Source organism: Ceratotherium simum, chromosome 3 (genome assembly GCF_057802395.1).
Source record: "Ceratotherium simum simum isolate JZ-2026a chromosome 3, ASM5780239v1, whole genome shotgun sequence".
NCBI classification, from domain to species: domain Eukaryota; kingdom Metazoa; phylum Chordata; class Mammalia; order Perissodactyla; family Rhinocerotidae; genus Ceratotherium; species Ceratotherium simum.
The window spans coordinates 66602940-66616352 of record NC_141902.1 but is presented as its reverse complement, the minus strand read 5'-3'; the positions used below and the strand labels follow the sequence as shown (position 1 = coordinate 66616352).

At 55.1% G+C, this 13413-nt stretch overlaps 2 protein-coding genes across 11 annotated transcripts in view; one reads left to right on the top strand and one right to left on the bottom strand.

Annotated features, from left to right (window-relative positions):
• PML (PML nuclear body scaffold) overlaps positions 1-1983 on the bottom strand; it is a 44962-nt gene extending 42979 nt beyond the window's left edge. For all 3 annotated transcript variants that reach the window (XM_014780901.2, XM_087428687.1, XM_014780902.2), the window contains exon 1: positions 1740-1983. In XM_014780901.2, coding sequence (XP_014636387.1) covers positions 1740-1874 — 135 coding nt within the window. In that variant the 5' untranslated portion in view covers positions 1875-1983. The remainder of the gene's footprint in view (positions 1-1739) is intronic.
• Positions 1984-4093: 2110 nt separating this feature from the next.
• STOML1 (stomatin like 1) lies at positions 4094-13039 on the top strand. Of its 8 annotated transcripts, XM_087428686.1 has the most exons (8): positions 4094-4305; positions 5448-5537; positions 5847-5953; positions 7037-7186; positions 7501-7704; positions 10729-10924; positions 11404-11613; positions 12128-13039. In XM_087428686.1, the coding sequence occupies exons 1-8, from the start codon at positions 4188-4190 to the stop codon at positions 12319-12321; spliced, it is 1269 nt and encodes a 422-aa protein (XP_087284812.1). In that variant the 5' UTR covers positions 4094-4187; the 3' UTR covers positions 12322-13039. The 8 variants fall into 8 exon arrangements, with proteins under 8 accessions (XP_087284812.1, XP_004421852.2, XP_004421850.1 ...); XM_004421795.3 differs by lacking the exon at positions 5448-5537; XM_004421793.3 differs by lacking the exon at positions 5448-5537 and having other exon boundaries at positions 11401-11613.
• The last annotated feature ends 374 nt before the right edge of the window (positions 13040-13413 follow it).

The following is a 13413-nucleotide window of genomic DNA, read 5'->3' as shown; positions in this document are numbered from 1 at the left end:
TTAAGTCCCAGGAGTCCCAGCCAGGAGACACCCGCCGCTATGGCTGGAGGCTGGAGGCTGGAATGGGACTTCATATTCCATTCCAGGCAGTTACTGGATGATGCAAAACCCAGGCTTCTCAGTAACCCAATCCCCCATTTACTCACTCCACAATTTATTGAGCATCTATTTCCCATCATAGTACCAAGCCCTGAGATACAAGGACATATGGGATACATCCCTGCCCTCAAGGAACTCAGTCTAGATAGGATATACATTAAGTATCAACTTTATACTCATAAGCGCTCATATAAAGTGCTTAATACAGTTCGGTGGTACCTTAAAAAGTTAAACAGGACTACCACATGACCCAGCAATTCCACTCCTAGATACATACCCAAAAGAACTAAAAACACGAACCCAAACAGGTACTTGTACACCCATATTCATAGAAGCATTATTCATAACAGACAGAGGTGGAAACAACCCAAGTGTTCATCAACAAATGAATGGATAAACAAAGTGTGGTCTACACATACAACAGAATATTATCTAGTCTTAAAGAGGAAGGAAATTCTGCTACACCATGGATGAACCTTGAAGACATTATGCTAAGTCTTAGACAGTATGGTTAAGTCAATAAGCCAGACACAAAATGACACATCTTGCATGATTCCACTGATATGAAATACCTAGACTAGGCAAATTCACAGAAACAGAAAGTAGATTAGGGGTTACCAGGGGCTGGAGGGAGGGAAGAATATAAGAAGGTATTGCATAAAGGGTATAGAGTTTCTGGGGTGATGAAAAAATTCTGGAAATAGACGGCGGTGATGGTTTCACAACATTGTGAATATACTTAATGCCACTGAATTGTACACAGAGAAATGGTTAAAATGGTAAATTTTATGTTATGGATATTTTACCACAGTAAAAAAATGTAAAAAAAAAAGTGCTTAACACAGGACCGGCACATGAGAGGTGCTCATAAATGCTAACTAGTATTGATAAGTAATATTATTCCTAGTTGTAATTATGCAAATAATACAAATTACTGCACTTACTGTGCTTTCATGAAGGGGAGCAAAAGGGCCTGGCAGAGCATAGAACAAGTGATCTGAGAGTTCCTTTGGGAGCGGGAGGCTGGGGGGGTCTGTCCAGAAGACTAAGGCAAAGCTTCCAGGAGGAGGACCTAATAAACTCCCTTGGGGATGGGGGTTGGATGGGCAGGGTTTTCCAAGAGAAGAATCCGGAAGACTTCCCAGAGGAGAAACCACAGGAGCTGCGAGGGGTTAGCTGATACACCTCTCTCCTCTGGGCCACAGTTTCACTTTCTGATCTGGGAACTTGGATTTAACTTTGTCCACACCTGGGACACGCCACTGGCTTCAGGCGGGGGCAAGCGGGCTCCTAGCTCCATTCTCCCTCACCTGTGGTCCTTCATCTGAGGCGAGCGCTACCAGGCAAGTCATCAGGGTGCGCGGGGAAGTCCAGTTCTGAGGGCCACTGACCCTCAGCATCTTGCCCCCCTGCTCCTGGAGAATCGCAGCCCAGAAAGGTTCCCCTAACTCATCCCGATCCTCTCTTCTACTCCCGGCTACCCCTACGCCAGCCAAGAGGGTCAGGACCCCTAGAGTCTGGTCTTCCCTCTGTGTCACTCTTTAAGGTACTTGGCCAAGTTCCCCTCTCCCTTCCCACCTCTCCCCCCAACATAGCAAATCAACAAAGCCTAAACCCCACCTCCCAAAACCCAGTAGTACCTCTGTGGGGCAGTGGCTGGGGCTGGGCTGGTGGTCTTCCGAGAGGGACTCCGGGGGAGGCATGGTGGGCGTGTGGGGCAGCGCGGGATCCTGCTGGGACCCCGGAGATCTGGCGGGTGCAGGCTCCTGCTGCATGGACTCCAGCTCAGTTTCGATTCTCGATTTTGATCTTGGAGGGCGGGAAGAGAAGCTGAACGAGACGTGTGCGCCAGAAGGCTGCCTCTCGAGGGTTCGGAAAGAGGAGGTGCCGGCTCAGGGCCCGCCCCCCGAGAGGAAGTGAGACAGAAGCTGGGGGCGGTTCTAGGCGCAAAGAGGCAGGCTGTGGATTCTGAAGACACGCTCAGAGCGGGGAGGAGGAAAAAGGAGGAGCGGAGTAGACGCACAGCGGGCCTGGCGGTCAAAGGATAGTGGCGGGGCTGACCAGGAGGGAGGCAGCCCCCACCCTTGGCTGTGAGCCGTACCTTCAGCTCACACTGGCAAAGCTTTGTGCCAGCCCCCAGATGGGAGCTGGGGGCATGGAGACGAGTCACATGTGGCCCTTGCTTTAGAAGCCCTGATCTTGTGGAAGTAGCAGGCCCCCAAACTGAGATTTTCACACAGTTATTGGGACTGGCTGGAAAGGAGATACTTTAGCTGGGACTTGAAGGAATGGTGGGAATTCACAGGGGATTCAGGGATTGGGGGAACACTTAGAGAGAACAGCAAGTGCAAAGGCATGGAGGCTTGAAACAGGAGAGCCTGTTTAGAAACTAGTTTTGGTTATTTTCAGATTTAAGAGGAGACTTAGGAGCAATGTTGGCCCAGGAGTGGGCTGGGGCAAGATCATAGCTAAGGAGATGGACCAGTTCTGTGGGTGATAGTCGGTTTGGAACCGAGGAACAACATGATCCATTGTGCATGTTGGGACAGTCACTCTGACAATGTGAGACAGGTGGCCTGGCTTAGGAGAATGGCTGTGGGATGCAGAGGAGAGGCCTGAGTTAGAGACACTGGGAGGCAGCGCTGAGTGGAGATACAAGGAACAGGATGATGACTTGGGCGAGAGCTGGAAAGGCTGATGAATCTGAGGCAGTGAGGCATGGGGAGGGAAGAGGGAGAACTGGTGAGTGAGTATGAAGAGGGTGAGGAGAAAGCAAGTTAGCTCTTGGCCAGTGGAGAGGCATGCCAGGCCCGCCAGCTGGTGAGGGGAGAAAGAGCAATTCCAGGTGGCCTCATTGGGCCAATGCCCCTGGCTTCAAACTTCAAAGCATCCCAACCACTGTGCTGACCCTTGTATACCCATTCTGCGCTCAGTTCTAGCTTGGAACAGACTAGAAGGGATGGTGACAGGGCCTTGCTCTTGTAAAGCTTATAGTCTGGGGTGTGTGTGGAGGGGGCATGGGGGGAAATCCAACTTCCCAGGGACTGTGTGAGGACTCATGAACCTGCCCTACCCTCTAGCCTGATCAGTACCCCTAAAGCTTTAGAATCAGGCCATCAAAGTAGGAAAAGCCAAAGATAGTGAGCAGTCATCTGCAGAAGGACCTAGAAGTGGCCTATGGCTGGGGGCCTGAGGGGCTGAGGAGGCAGGACCGGCATGTGGCTGAGACAAGGAAAACTTTATTAATTTCTTGGCTCACTTTGGAAGATAGCCTACCCTAACACCCTGTTGGAAGTTAGTGCTTCTCAGAGTAAATTCACTATTTGTATTCGGGTTTTCTCAAGCCACAGAGAGGCAAGTTACCTGGATCTGGGTACCTGGATCAAGGGGCGTGCTCTTTCTGGACCCCACCTGCCCTGGGATACCTCTGTGCCACCCTCTCATTCCTTACTCTGACGTGCTCCCTGAGGTCTGCACAGAAATTTCTTTCTTTTTGTGCCAAAGTTCAGGCCCTCCCACCCCCCTTAACCACAGTGACCTGGTTGACAAATAAGTACTGAGATCCACTTTGTGCCAGGCCTTGTTTGCTGGGCTGTGGGGACACGAAGAGTAATAATTTGCTGACCATGGCCTGGAGAAACCATAATTCTAAACAAGGGCACCCTGCACAAACACCCCGACCCCAGTGTGTGATTGAGAGGCAGTGCTGAGAAGCTGGTAGCATTTGCTTGACTCTGGAGAAGATTCAGCTCCTGAAAAACCCGTTACAAGATCCAACTTCCCCTCCTGCTCTTTTTCTAAGGCCGAGGGGGAGCATGGAGGAAGAGGCGAGAACTCCTTCAGCCTCCCAGGAACGCAGACCATCCTTCCTCCGCGCCCCGCGGCCACAGTTCGGTCCTCCCAGCGCAGGGGGCGCTGTGCGACGGCGGGAGCCGGGCCCGGCCTGCCTGCTCCTCCTGCGCCTGGGCCCCGCCGCTGGCGGCGCAGGGGAAACCGGAAGCGGAGGCCGGCAGGAGTCGGGTAGCGTAGGGCCGGCTGGTCCAGCCCGGCGCCGTGCGAGGGCGGGGGCGTGCCCCCTGTCAAGAGCCATGCTTGGCAGGTCTGGGTACCGGGCGCTGCCGTTGGGGGACTTTGACCGTTTTCAGCAGTCGAGCTTCGGCTTCCTGGGCTCGCAGAAGGGCTGCTTGTCCCCGGAGCCGGGGGCCGGTGAGTGGCCGCCCAGCACGGCGGACCTGGGGGGTACCGGCTGGCATCCCCAGGCCCGAACTCTTTGCCTCTCGAGAGTCAGCTGGTCTGGCGCCCTTGCACTCTAAGAGGAGGGGCCGAGAGGGGGCACGATGTGGTGAGGAGCCTGGACTGGGCGCTGGGATGCTGGCGCTGATCCGCCCTTCTTAGGGCTTCCGGCTGCAGCCGCAGAGCTTTCTCATCTTCCAAGAAGCCTCGCCCCATCACATTTCTCCTCGGCCCTTATCAGCCCTTTAGGCCTGGGCAGAGGTTTCAAGTTGCCATTTTGCCTAGAAAGAAACCAAGGTCTAGGCATAGGAGGTCACCAGCACACTAAGGGCACTTGGCTGCAGAGAAATGGCAGAATCTTCGCCCCTGGGGGCACCTGTAGACGCCCTGAGCTCCAGTATCTCCCTGTTTCCTGGTGGAGATGCGCAGGGCAAAAAGGCAGGCCCTCAGCTGCCTGTTGTGTCTGCTCTGGCCCTTCTTGCTCCAAAGCCTTGAGTTGTTCCCTTGGCCCACAGGCCAGATCCCACATTCCTCAGCCTGACAACCAAACTCTGGAGGATTTGGTCTCTCCGTGACCCTCTTGTACTGATAGCTGCCCCTATCCAAGAGTTCCTTTCCTGCAATGGCCACATGGGTCAGAGCCAGGCAGGAAAGGAGACTTAGAGGATTTGGGGTTCCTGGGAGGATGGAGCAGAGGCTCCTGTCTGCTTCCTGTCCAAGGTTGGGAGGGGAAGGATAGCAGAGAATAACCTCATCCCAGATTCTGGGGCTGTCTCAGCTCCACTCCCATCCTGGGCTCTTGGTTCTCAGGGGCCAAGACCTCTGGCTCAGATGAGCCTCATCTTCCTGGTTCCCCCTCCCCTACCTCCTACCTGAAGCTGCTTCAAGTGAAGCTTGCATTTGATGGTCCTTAGGGCACTGAAGTGGGGTGAAGAATTGTGAACTAGGAAAGAACATCTTAGCCCTCATTTATGGCTCCTATTGATGAGCCATTAATGCTTTATTCCTTTAGGCTAAGGCATTATCTCCAAAAGGACTCCTTGAAAGCACCCTTCTGGAGCTGATGGTAGAGGAGGAAGGGGTTATGCCAGCAGCTTTCAGTTCAACCCAGCAAGTGTTTACAGACGCCCAGGTGCTCCTGGCTCTGTGCCACATATGCGAAGGCGATGTAAATCATACAAGAGGATTGACTCCTGCTCAGCCCAGTGAGAGAGCATCACATGGATTGGCTTCTCAGATCTGATGGCTGTTGCCTAACAGAGAACAGGCCTTGTGAGGGTGGGACTTGGGACAGATTAGTTTTGATGTGTTTGAGAAGGGAAGAGTCCTTAACTAGCACTTGCCCAAAGATATGGGAGTATGAGGCAAGGAGGCAGATTGAGAGCCCTGAGAAGAAAGGAGCCACTGAAAGGGGAGGGAGGCAAAAGGTACACTTGACCAAGTTCACTCTGCCTGCAGCTGTGCTGCCAGACCCAGTTGGTGTTCCTTGACTGCCTCTGTTCTCTTGTCCCCAGATGTGCCTCAGAGCTGGCCCTCCTGCCTCTGCCACGGCCTCATTAGTTTCCTGGGGTTCTTGCTGCTACTGATCACCTTCCCCGTTTCCGGCTGGTTTGCCCTGAAGGTAAGGCTGACTGGGTCAGCTCCCAGGGTGGTTGGGCCACACTGAGAGCTTTGGCATTGATGGATGAATTCTCTGTCCTCTGCTCCCTTCCCCTAAATATTATATGATAACACTTCTGTGAAATGGGCTGAGCAAGGATTGTTCATTTTCATCTTTCAGATCAGGAAACTGGGCTCAGACTTGTCCAAAGTCATCCTGGGAGCCAGTAAGTGATAGAAACAAGCCTTCCCAAACTCCCAGTCCTGGCGTCAGGACACTGGCTTAGGGTGGCACAGATATCTCTGCCAAATCTTCCTCCCTTTGGGTTAGGCTAAATTAGAAATGAAAAACACTCAACTTGGCCCAGCAGTCAATGAGTAGTAATAGGAATTCAGGCCTCGTTTTCAACGAGGGTTGGTATAGATGGGAAGAGGATGCACTAGAGTTGAGGCTCACACCTGAAAGCTGCGGTGAAGGTGGAAGCCCAGGCAGGCCGTGTCCTTCGTGTGGCCCTAGGCCACAGCCAACTTCTCTAGAAAGCCTTTGGGTTTGGTGTGGTCTGAAAGGGAGTCCTTAGAAGATCCTAAAATCCTAGTCCTAAAACTGCCTCTGAAACAAATACTGTGTGACCTTGGGCAAGTCACTTTGCCTCTCTGGTCCTTCATTTCTCAATTTGGACGTATTTTCTTCTTTGAGGACTCCAGGGACCTGAAGTTGGCAAAGCCCTTTGCTTGGAGTTGCTGTTAGAGCAGCCCCACCCTTTCTCCTAACTAATTCAAGGGCAGACAGTTTCCTGGTTTGACTCATGTCTAGCTGCAGACCACGGAAGTGAAAAGTGTCTCTGAGGATCAAGTCAATACAGTGTGGTAGTTGAGAGCATGACCCCTGGAGTCGTTCAGAACTGCATGCAAGTCTTGCCAGTTTCACTTAGGGGCTGTGTGGTTTTTGAGCAAGTCACCGAACCTCTCAGAGCCTTGGTTGTCTCATCTGAAAACAGAGCTAAGGATACCTGACACTGACCCAGGTGAGGCGGAGAGAGGGAGGAGGGACCAGCCCAGGCTCCCCACTTTCAACCCTTTCCCTTGCCGTTGTCATTGTGGACAGATCGTGCCCACCTATGAGCGGATGATTGTGTTTCGCCTGGGCCGGATCCGCACCCCTCAAGGGCCTGGCATGGTTCTGCTCCTGCCCTTCATTGACTCCTTTCAGAGGGTGGATCTGAGGACGCGAGCCTTCAGTGTCCCTCCCTGCAAGGTGAGGGGCTTCTTGGCTCCCCTGGACAGAGGGAGTGGGGGCTTGTGCAGAGTGTACTGTGGGTGCCAGTACCTTGGCCTGTAAGTAGCCATCAGGGGCGTTGGGAAGGGGTGGGGAAGAGACCAGAAAATTGAGGATGGAGGCTGGCAGGACATCCTTGTCCATATATCTAACCCCATGTACCTGGGGACACCATTTTGCCCTTGAAGAGCTAGCTGCCAGGTGGGTGGGTCAAGCTGGGTGGTCTCAGTGAGCTGGACCTCCCTGCAGCCCCAGCCCATTGAGTGTCTCCTCTTTCACGGCTTCCCCCACAGCTGGCCTCTAAGGATGGGGCTGTGTTGTCCGTGGGGGCCGACGTCCAGTTCCGCATCTGGGACCCAGTGCTGTCGGTGATGACTGTGAAGGACCTGAACACGGCCACGCGCATGACGGCCCAGAATGCCATGACCAAGGCCCTGCTCAAGAGGCCTCTGCGGGAGATCCAGATGGAGAGGCTCAAGATCAGCGACCAGCTGCTGGTAGGCAGCTCCTCACACGGTAGAGCTTGGTGGCTGGCACTTGGGGCTGGCTCCGTCTGCCAGGGCACTTTGCAGAAAGCACCAGATCACTCTGGGCCTCAGTTTACCATATGTCCCAAGAGTGTAACAACCTTTGTAGAGCTAGTGGTCTGGGTGAGACTCTGAGTTGAGGAACAGAAGATGGTCCGGGACCATAGGGATCTTGGGCAAACTGGTCCCTGAGACGTGAAGGGGCTCCGACAGGGGAGTGGCCTGCTTCTGACTGCTGAGATCTTACCCTTCACTGTTCTGTGGGTGTTGCCATGACTACACTGCGCCTCAGGGGCCCTCAGCAGACTCACAGGCAGGCAGGTGGGTGAAAAAAACAGGGGCCCTACTGGCCCAGTCACCTTCTGGAGAACTCTGCTCCACGGTGCAGCATGTGCATTTTTGTGGTTTTGTGTTTCCTTGTTGTGAACAAAGCAAAGGAACACAAGGACACTTGAACCTTTTTATGGACTCTTCTCCATGTATGAGCAATTATCTACACTGGAATTCACCTCAGATCCCTTCTGTGACAAGATGGGGTAGAAATGACTACACGGTGGTGGTGTGTCCCCTGTACCCCACGCTCCCCTTGTGCTTTCTCCCATGTCCTGATGGGAACGTGGGTGAAGTTTTCCCTCATTCCCCTCGGCTCTGCCTTCCCCAGGGGCACTGGGGTTAGGAGGGGAGTGGGGTAATGCCAGTCCTGGAGGTCCCAGTCTTTTCAGGAAGTAAATCAACCAGCTGGGTGACATTCTATTTGGGATAGTGACAATAGCTCTCCTGTGCATAGCAGCTTATAGTTTACAAAGTCCTTTTGTCTGCCCCGGTGTATCTCAGCTGTATATTTTGCTGCAAGAGGGCCCGTATTATTGTTTTGTTTGGAGGGAGGAAACTAAGGCTCAGATGTTATTTGACTTGCCTCTCAAAGCCATGGTCAAGGGCAGAGCTGGCCCAGAGCCAGATCACCTGCCCCCAGCCCCAATCTAGTGCTCAGTCTTGTACAGCTCAGATAACAAGTTGACAATTTTTATCCATGAAACCACAGTCCATTTAATTTACCTTTAGGAAAAGAAAATTATCTCGGCCTTGTTGCATACATTGATTTAGTGCAGCAAAGCTGAAAGAGGTGGTTTGGGGGAGTCGGTCTCGCACCGGGAGGTGGAGTCATATAGGGCCCATTGCCCGACTGAGTTGGCACCAGGTGCAGTGCGGTCGGTGCCTGTGGTTAAAATGAAATCTCAGGAAACTCAGCACACCTCCCGTAAGCCCTGGTTCAGGCAGCGTTTCTCATTCTCACTGCCCTTTTTGTGTCCTTATCATCTGGAGGGTTTGCACACTCCCCACCTCTCACCTGCTGGGCCCTCCTCGTGCTCCAGGCCAGCTGCTTTACCCCTCACTGCCCTGGGCCAGCCTTCCACAGCCCCCACCCATCACTCTCTGCAGCAGGCCTTGCCTCTTAGTCCTCTAGGAGAAAAACTCGAGGACAAGAACTCTTGCAGCTTCCTCCAGCATCACCCCTTCAAACTCATCTATATCTGTGCTATTTCTCTTGCCTCATTGGAAGCTCTGTCTGCTTCCTCTGTGTGAGGCTCATCCCTGACCCGGGCAGTGCTCTGGGCCCAGGACTCGGCTCCCTCCCTCCATTCATCTTCTCTTCTCCCCTTTCTGCATAGACACATGCTCTCCCTTTGTCCCCGTCCCCCTCTAGCTCTCACTCCCCTTCCCTTCTCTGCTTCCCCTCCTGTCCGTAGGCTCCTAAGTCAGCTCTGGCCGACATCACGGTGACCTCCCTCTTGCTAGTGCAGGGGACACTTCTCAGTCCTTCCCTTCCTCACCTGGGGGCAGCGTTTGACTCTGGAGCCCTCCTTCTCTGCTCTCGGATCCCCTGCTTCCCTTGGCTTCCTTATCCCACACGCCTGCTTCTCCCCCTTCCTGGGCACTCCTGCATGTTCTCCTGCCTTTCAGTTCGCGGGTTTTCTGTCAATGGCCTCTTCTCGTCTGTTACCTCCTGGGGAGAGCTCGTCCATCCAGGGCTTTTTGCTGTCTCTGGACACTATTCATAACACTCTGCTCCAGCCCCGACTCTCTCCTGCGCCCTGGACCCATTTATCCGTCTGCCTATTGGACAGTTGGTTGGCTGTCCCCTAGACCCCTCAAGTTTAATGTATCAGAAGAAAGTTATCATCTGTCCCCGACCCACCCCCAAGTCTGTGCCTCCCTCTGTGTGTCCCCTCTGGGTGAATGCCCACACGCATGGTCCGTGCAGGAACCCACACCAGAAACCTGGCTCTTCCTCATGAGTCGACAGCGGGCAGGCAGCAATCCTAGTGCTTCTGTCTGTCTAGTGTCTTGCTGTAGCTTAATATAGTTGACAGCATTGTGCCCCTCTCGGTGTATCTCGGCTTTACAGCCACCTCTCTGCCTGACACCAGATTCAGGTCATTTCTGCCTGCAGTTGGTCTCCATGCTTCCACCCTCAGCCCCCTCCAATCCAGTGTCCATATAGCAGCCAGGAGGATCTTTCCAGTGAGCAAGTCTGCTCTGTCAGCTCCCTGCTAAACTCCTCTCTGGGGCTTCTTGTGCCTCAGAATAAATCCAAGTGAGCAGGTGCAGCCCGCCTCTGACCCCTCAGCTGTCTCCACTCTCCCAGCACACACTTGAGGGTCCAGCTAACAGCTACACTTACTCGCAGTTCCCTGAACATTCCAGGTCCTCCTGTCTGAGCTTTTGCGTGGAAGGGTCCTCCTTCCCCTTTGCCCCTTCACCTGGATAACTCCTCTTTCCCCCGTCCCTCCCCCTCCCTGGGCCTGCAGGTGGGTCAGGCTCTCTCCTGGTTGTAATGGCCCTCTGCCTGCGTTCCCAGGCCGGAACTTCTCAAGGCGGGGTGTGGTGCCTCAGGCACCGCTGTGTCCATGTGTGACCATTCCAGCCTCCCAAAGAAGGTACTCCGGAAAGGTCTGTTGAACGAATTCCATTTCTTCCCACACTGTCCTCCAGCTGGAGATCAACGATGTGACCAGGGCCTGGGGGCTGGAGGTGGACCGTGTGGAGCTGGCGGTGGAGGCCGTGCTCCAGCCACCCCAGGACAGCCCGGCTGGGCCCAGCCTGGACAGCACCCTCCAGCAGCTGGCCCTCCACTTCCTGGGAGGAGGCATGTCCTCAGTGGCAGGAGGTGCCCTGCCCCCGGGGCCAGGTGAGGAGCCTTGGGGAAGAGGGTGGAGGTGCTCACCAGGGCACTCAGCTTGGGGTCCAGCACAGGCTGAGCTTTGCTACTTGCTCCCTTAACCAAGCCCCTTTGGCAGTGCACACCCTGCCCAGCTGTTCCAGCCGCCCTGATTCTAGAGCTCACCGAAGCTAAGGCAGTGAGAAGAGCCCAGGTGTCTGTGAGTGTCTGTGTGTGTGTGGAGGCCTTTGGGAGCCTCCGGGGGAGGGAGCGACAGCACCCAGAAAAGAGTTTTACGTTCAAGGGTGGAGTAGCTTAGAAGTGGAGTTCTGGGGTTAAAGCTGAAACTCAAGGGTGGTTTCTCAGCAGAAGAGAAAGTTGAACACAGGCCTGAAGGGGCTCTAAGGGGAAACTGCCGCGAAGGTGCGGAGGCCACGGTGATCCTGACCTTGGCAGCACGTTGACTCCTCTCTGCCTCCCTCCCCAACCCCGTTGGCTGCCCCCAGCAGACACCTTGGAGATGGTGAGCGAAGTTGAGCCGCCTGCCCCTCACGTTGGTGCTGGGCCCACCCCGAAGCAGCCTGTGGCCGAGGGGCTGCTGGCAGCCCTGCAGCCCTTCCTGTCTGAGGCCCTGGTCAACCAAGTCGGGGCCTGCTACCAGTTCAATGTCACCCTGCCTGGTGGCACCCAGAGCACCTACTTCCTGGACCTCGCTACAGGTACAACTGCCCTCCCCGCCTTCTCACCCACGTTGCTTGGAGCCCCCGCCCAGGAAGGCCTTTATTAGACTGCCCCCTGCTCTGCCAGCAGTGTAGGGTGAACCCATGGCAGTCAGGGGCACACACGCTGTCTGCAGACTGATTCCCCAGGCCTTTGTCTCCCTGCCCTGTCCTTGTCAGCAGGACAACTGCGGCAGCCGAGCTTCCTACCCCAGGAGCCCTGCCCATGTTGTAGGCCTCCTGGTGCCAGGCTCTGTGCTGAGCCCTTTTGTGCCTTTTCCCGTCTGCTTCTCACCAGGAGCCTGTGATTTAGGGACTGCTGTCATCCCCGTTTCACCAGTTTGGAAACTGAGGCTCTGAGCGCTCACACAGCCAACTGGACGTGAACCCAGGGTGTTAGGACCTGAACTCTTAACCACTACTTTCCACTTCTCCCAGTGGGACATGCTAACCCCTTCTTCCCCTGCCACACAGCTGTCCTCCTACTAATGCTCAGTTTTCTTTCCCCCCACAGGGCAAGGGAGGGTGGGACACGGGGTGCCTGACGGCATTCCTGATGTGGTGGTGGAGATGGCCGAGGCGGACCTGCGGGCCTTGTTGTGCAGAGAGCTGCGACCCCTGGGGGCTTACATGAGCGGGCGGCTGAAGGTGAAGGGCGACCTGGCCGTGGCCATGAAGCTGGAGGCTGTCCTCAGGGCCTTGAAGTAGCAGCCTTGGCTGACCATCCATAGCCCAGCCCCGAGCCTGACACCAAGTCAGGGGGATGTCTTGGAAGAGGAGTCATTGGCACTGCACCTCAGAGTATTGAGGCCCTGAGAAGTTTCAGGCCCAGCCAGGAGCCAATAAATGGAGGCTGAGAGACACCGGAGCTGGGAGAGGCTGCGTCAGGCTGTCCTGTCCTCACCCACAGTGTTCCCTGGATAAGCCTTTGCCCATCCCAGGCCCCGGCCGAGCGCCCAGCCCTGAGCTGGGTACACGGCGTGATGACAGGAGCCAGGCCTGTTCCGCTCTGCTGGCTACCTGACTGCAGAGGCAGGGCCCACAGAAACAGCCTGATGGCAGCTGGTTTGGTCCCAGTGTGAGGTGGCAAAGCATGTGGCCCAGGCTCCAAGCTCCAGAGGGGGCGTCAGAGAGGCTGGGAGAGGGAAAGGGAAGGCGGCCACCAAGAAGAGCGGGTTCTGGAGATCGGGCTGGGCCTGCCTTCCTGATCGCAGCTGAGGTCCGGCTAGTGGGGGGTGGGAGTGGGAAAGTATGGGGCCTGCTCCTCCCCTGGCCCTGCTCCTGAAGGTGTCTTGACTCATCTGCCAGCTCTGTCTTGCATGCCTGGCGGGCTGGGGCCCAGGGCAGCATGAAGGAGGGCCCTGCTGTTCCTATGCTTCTTACCAGAGGTTTGAAAACCTCAAATAAATGTGGTATTTACAATGTACTGGAGAGAAGTGGGGGCATGGGGGTGGGTAGGACGGTCCCCGAGGTGATGCCCCTATTGGACCAGGGCCCCGGGGGCTGACACAGGTTCTCACGATGCTCTTGAATCACCCACAGTTCCCTTTCCTGCTGAGGGCCTCAAAGCCCCTGGGACAGGCGTGGGACACTGTTCCTCTTTATAGTCAGGAGAGGTTTGCCAGGAAAGGGGGGGTAGGGTGTGTCAGAGCTTGTCCCACAAACATTAACCCAATGAGGGGTGGGGGTAGGGGGGCCTCGTATCACATTCAACAGAGGAGTTGGGACTGCTCTTAGCTTTCCTTCCTGTTACCCGTGGGTCGCTGGTCCTCTAGCAGCAGAAATGAGGAAACAGGCCAT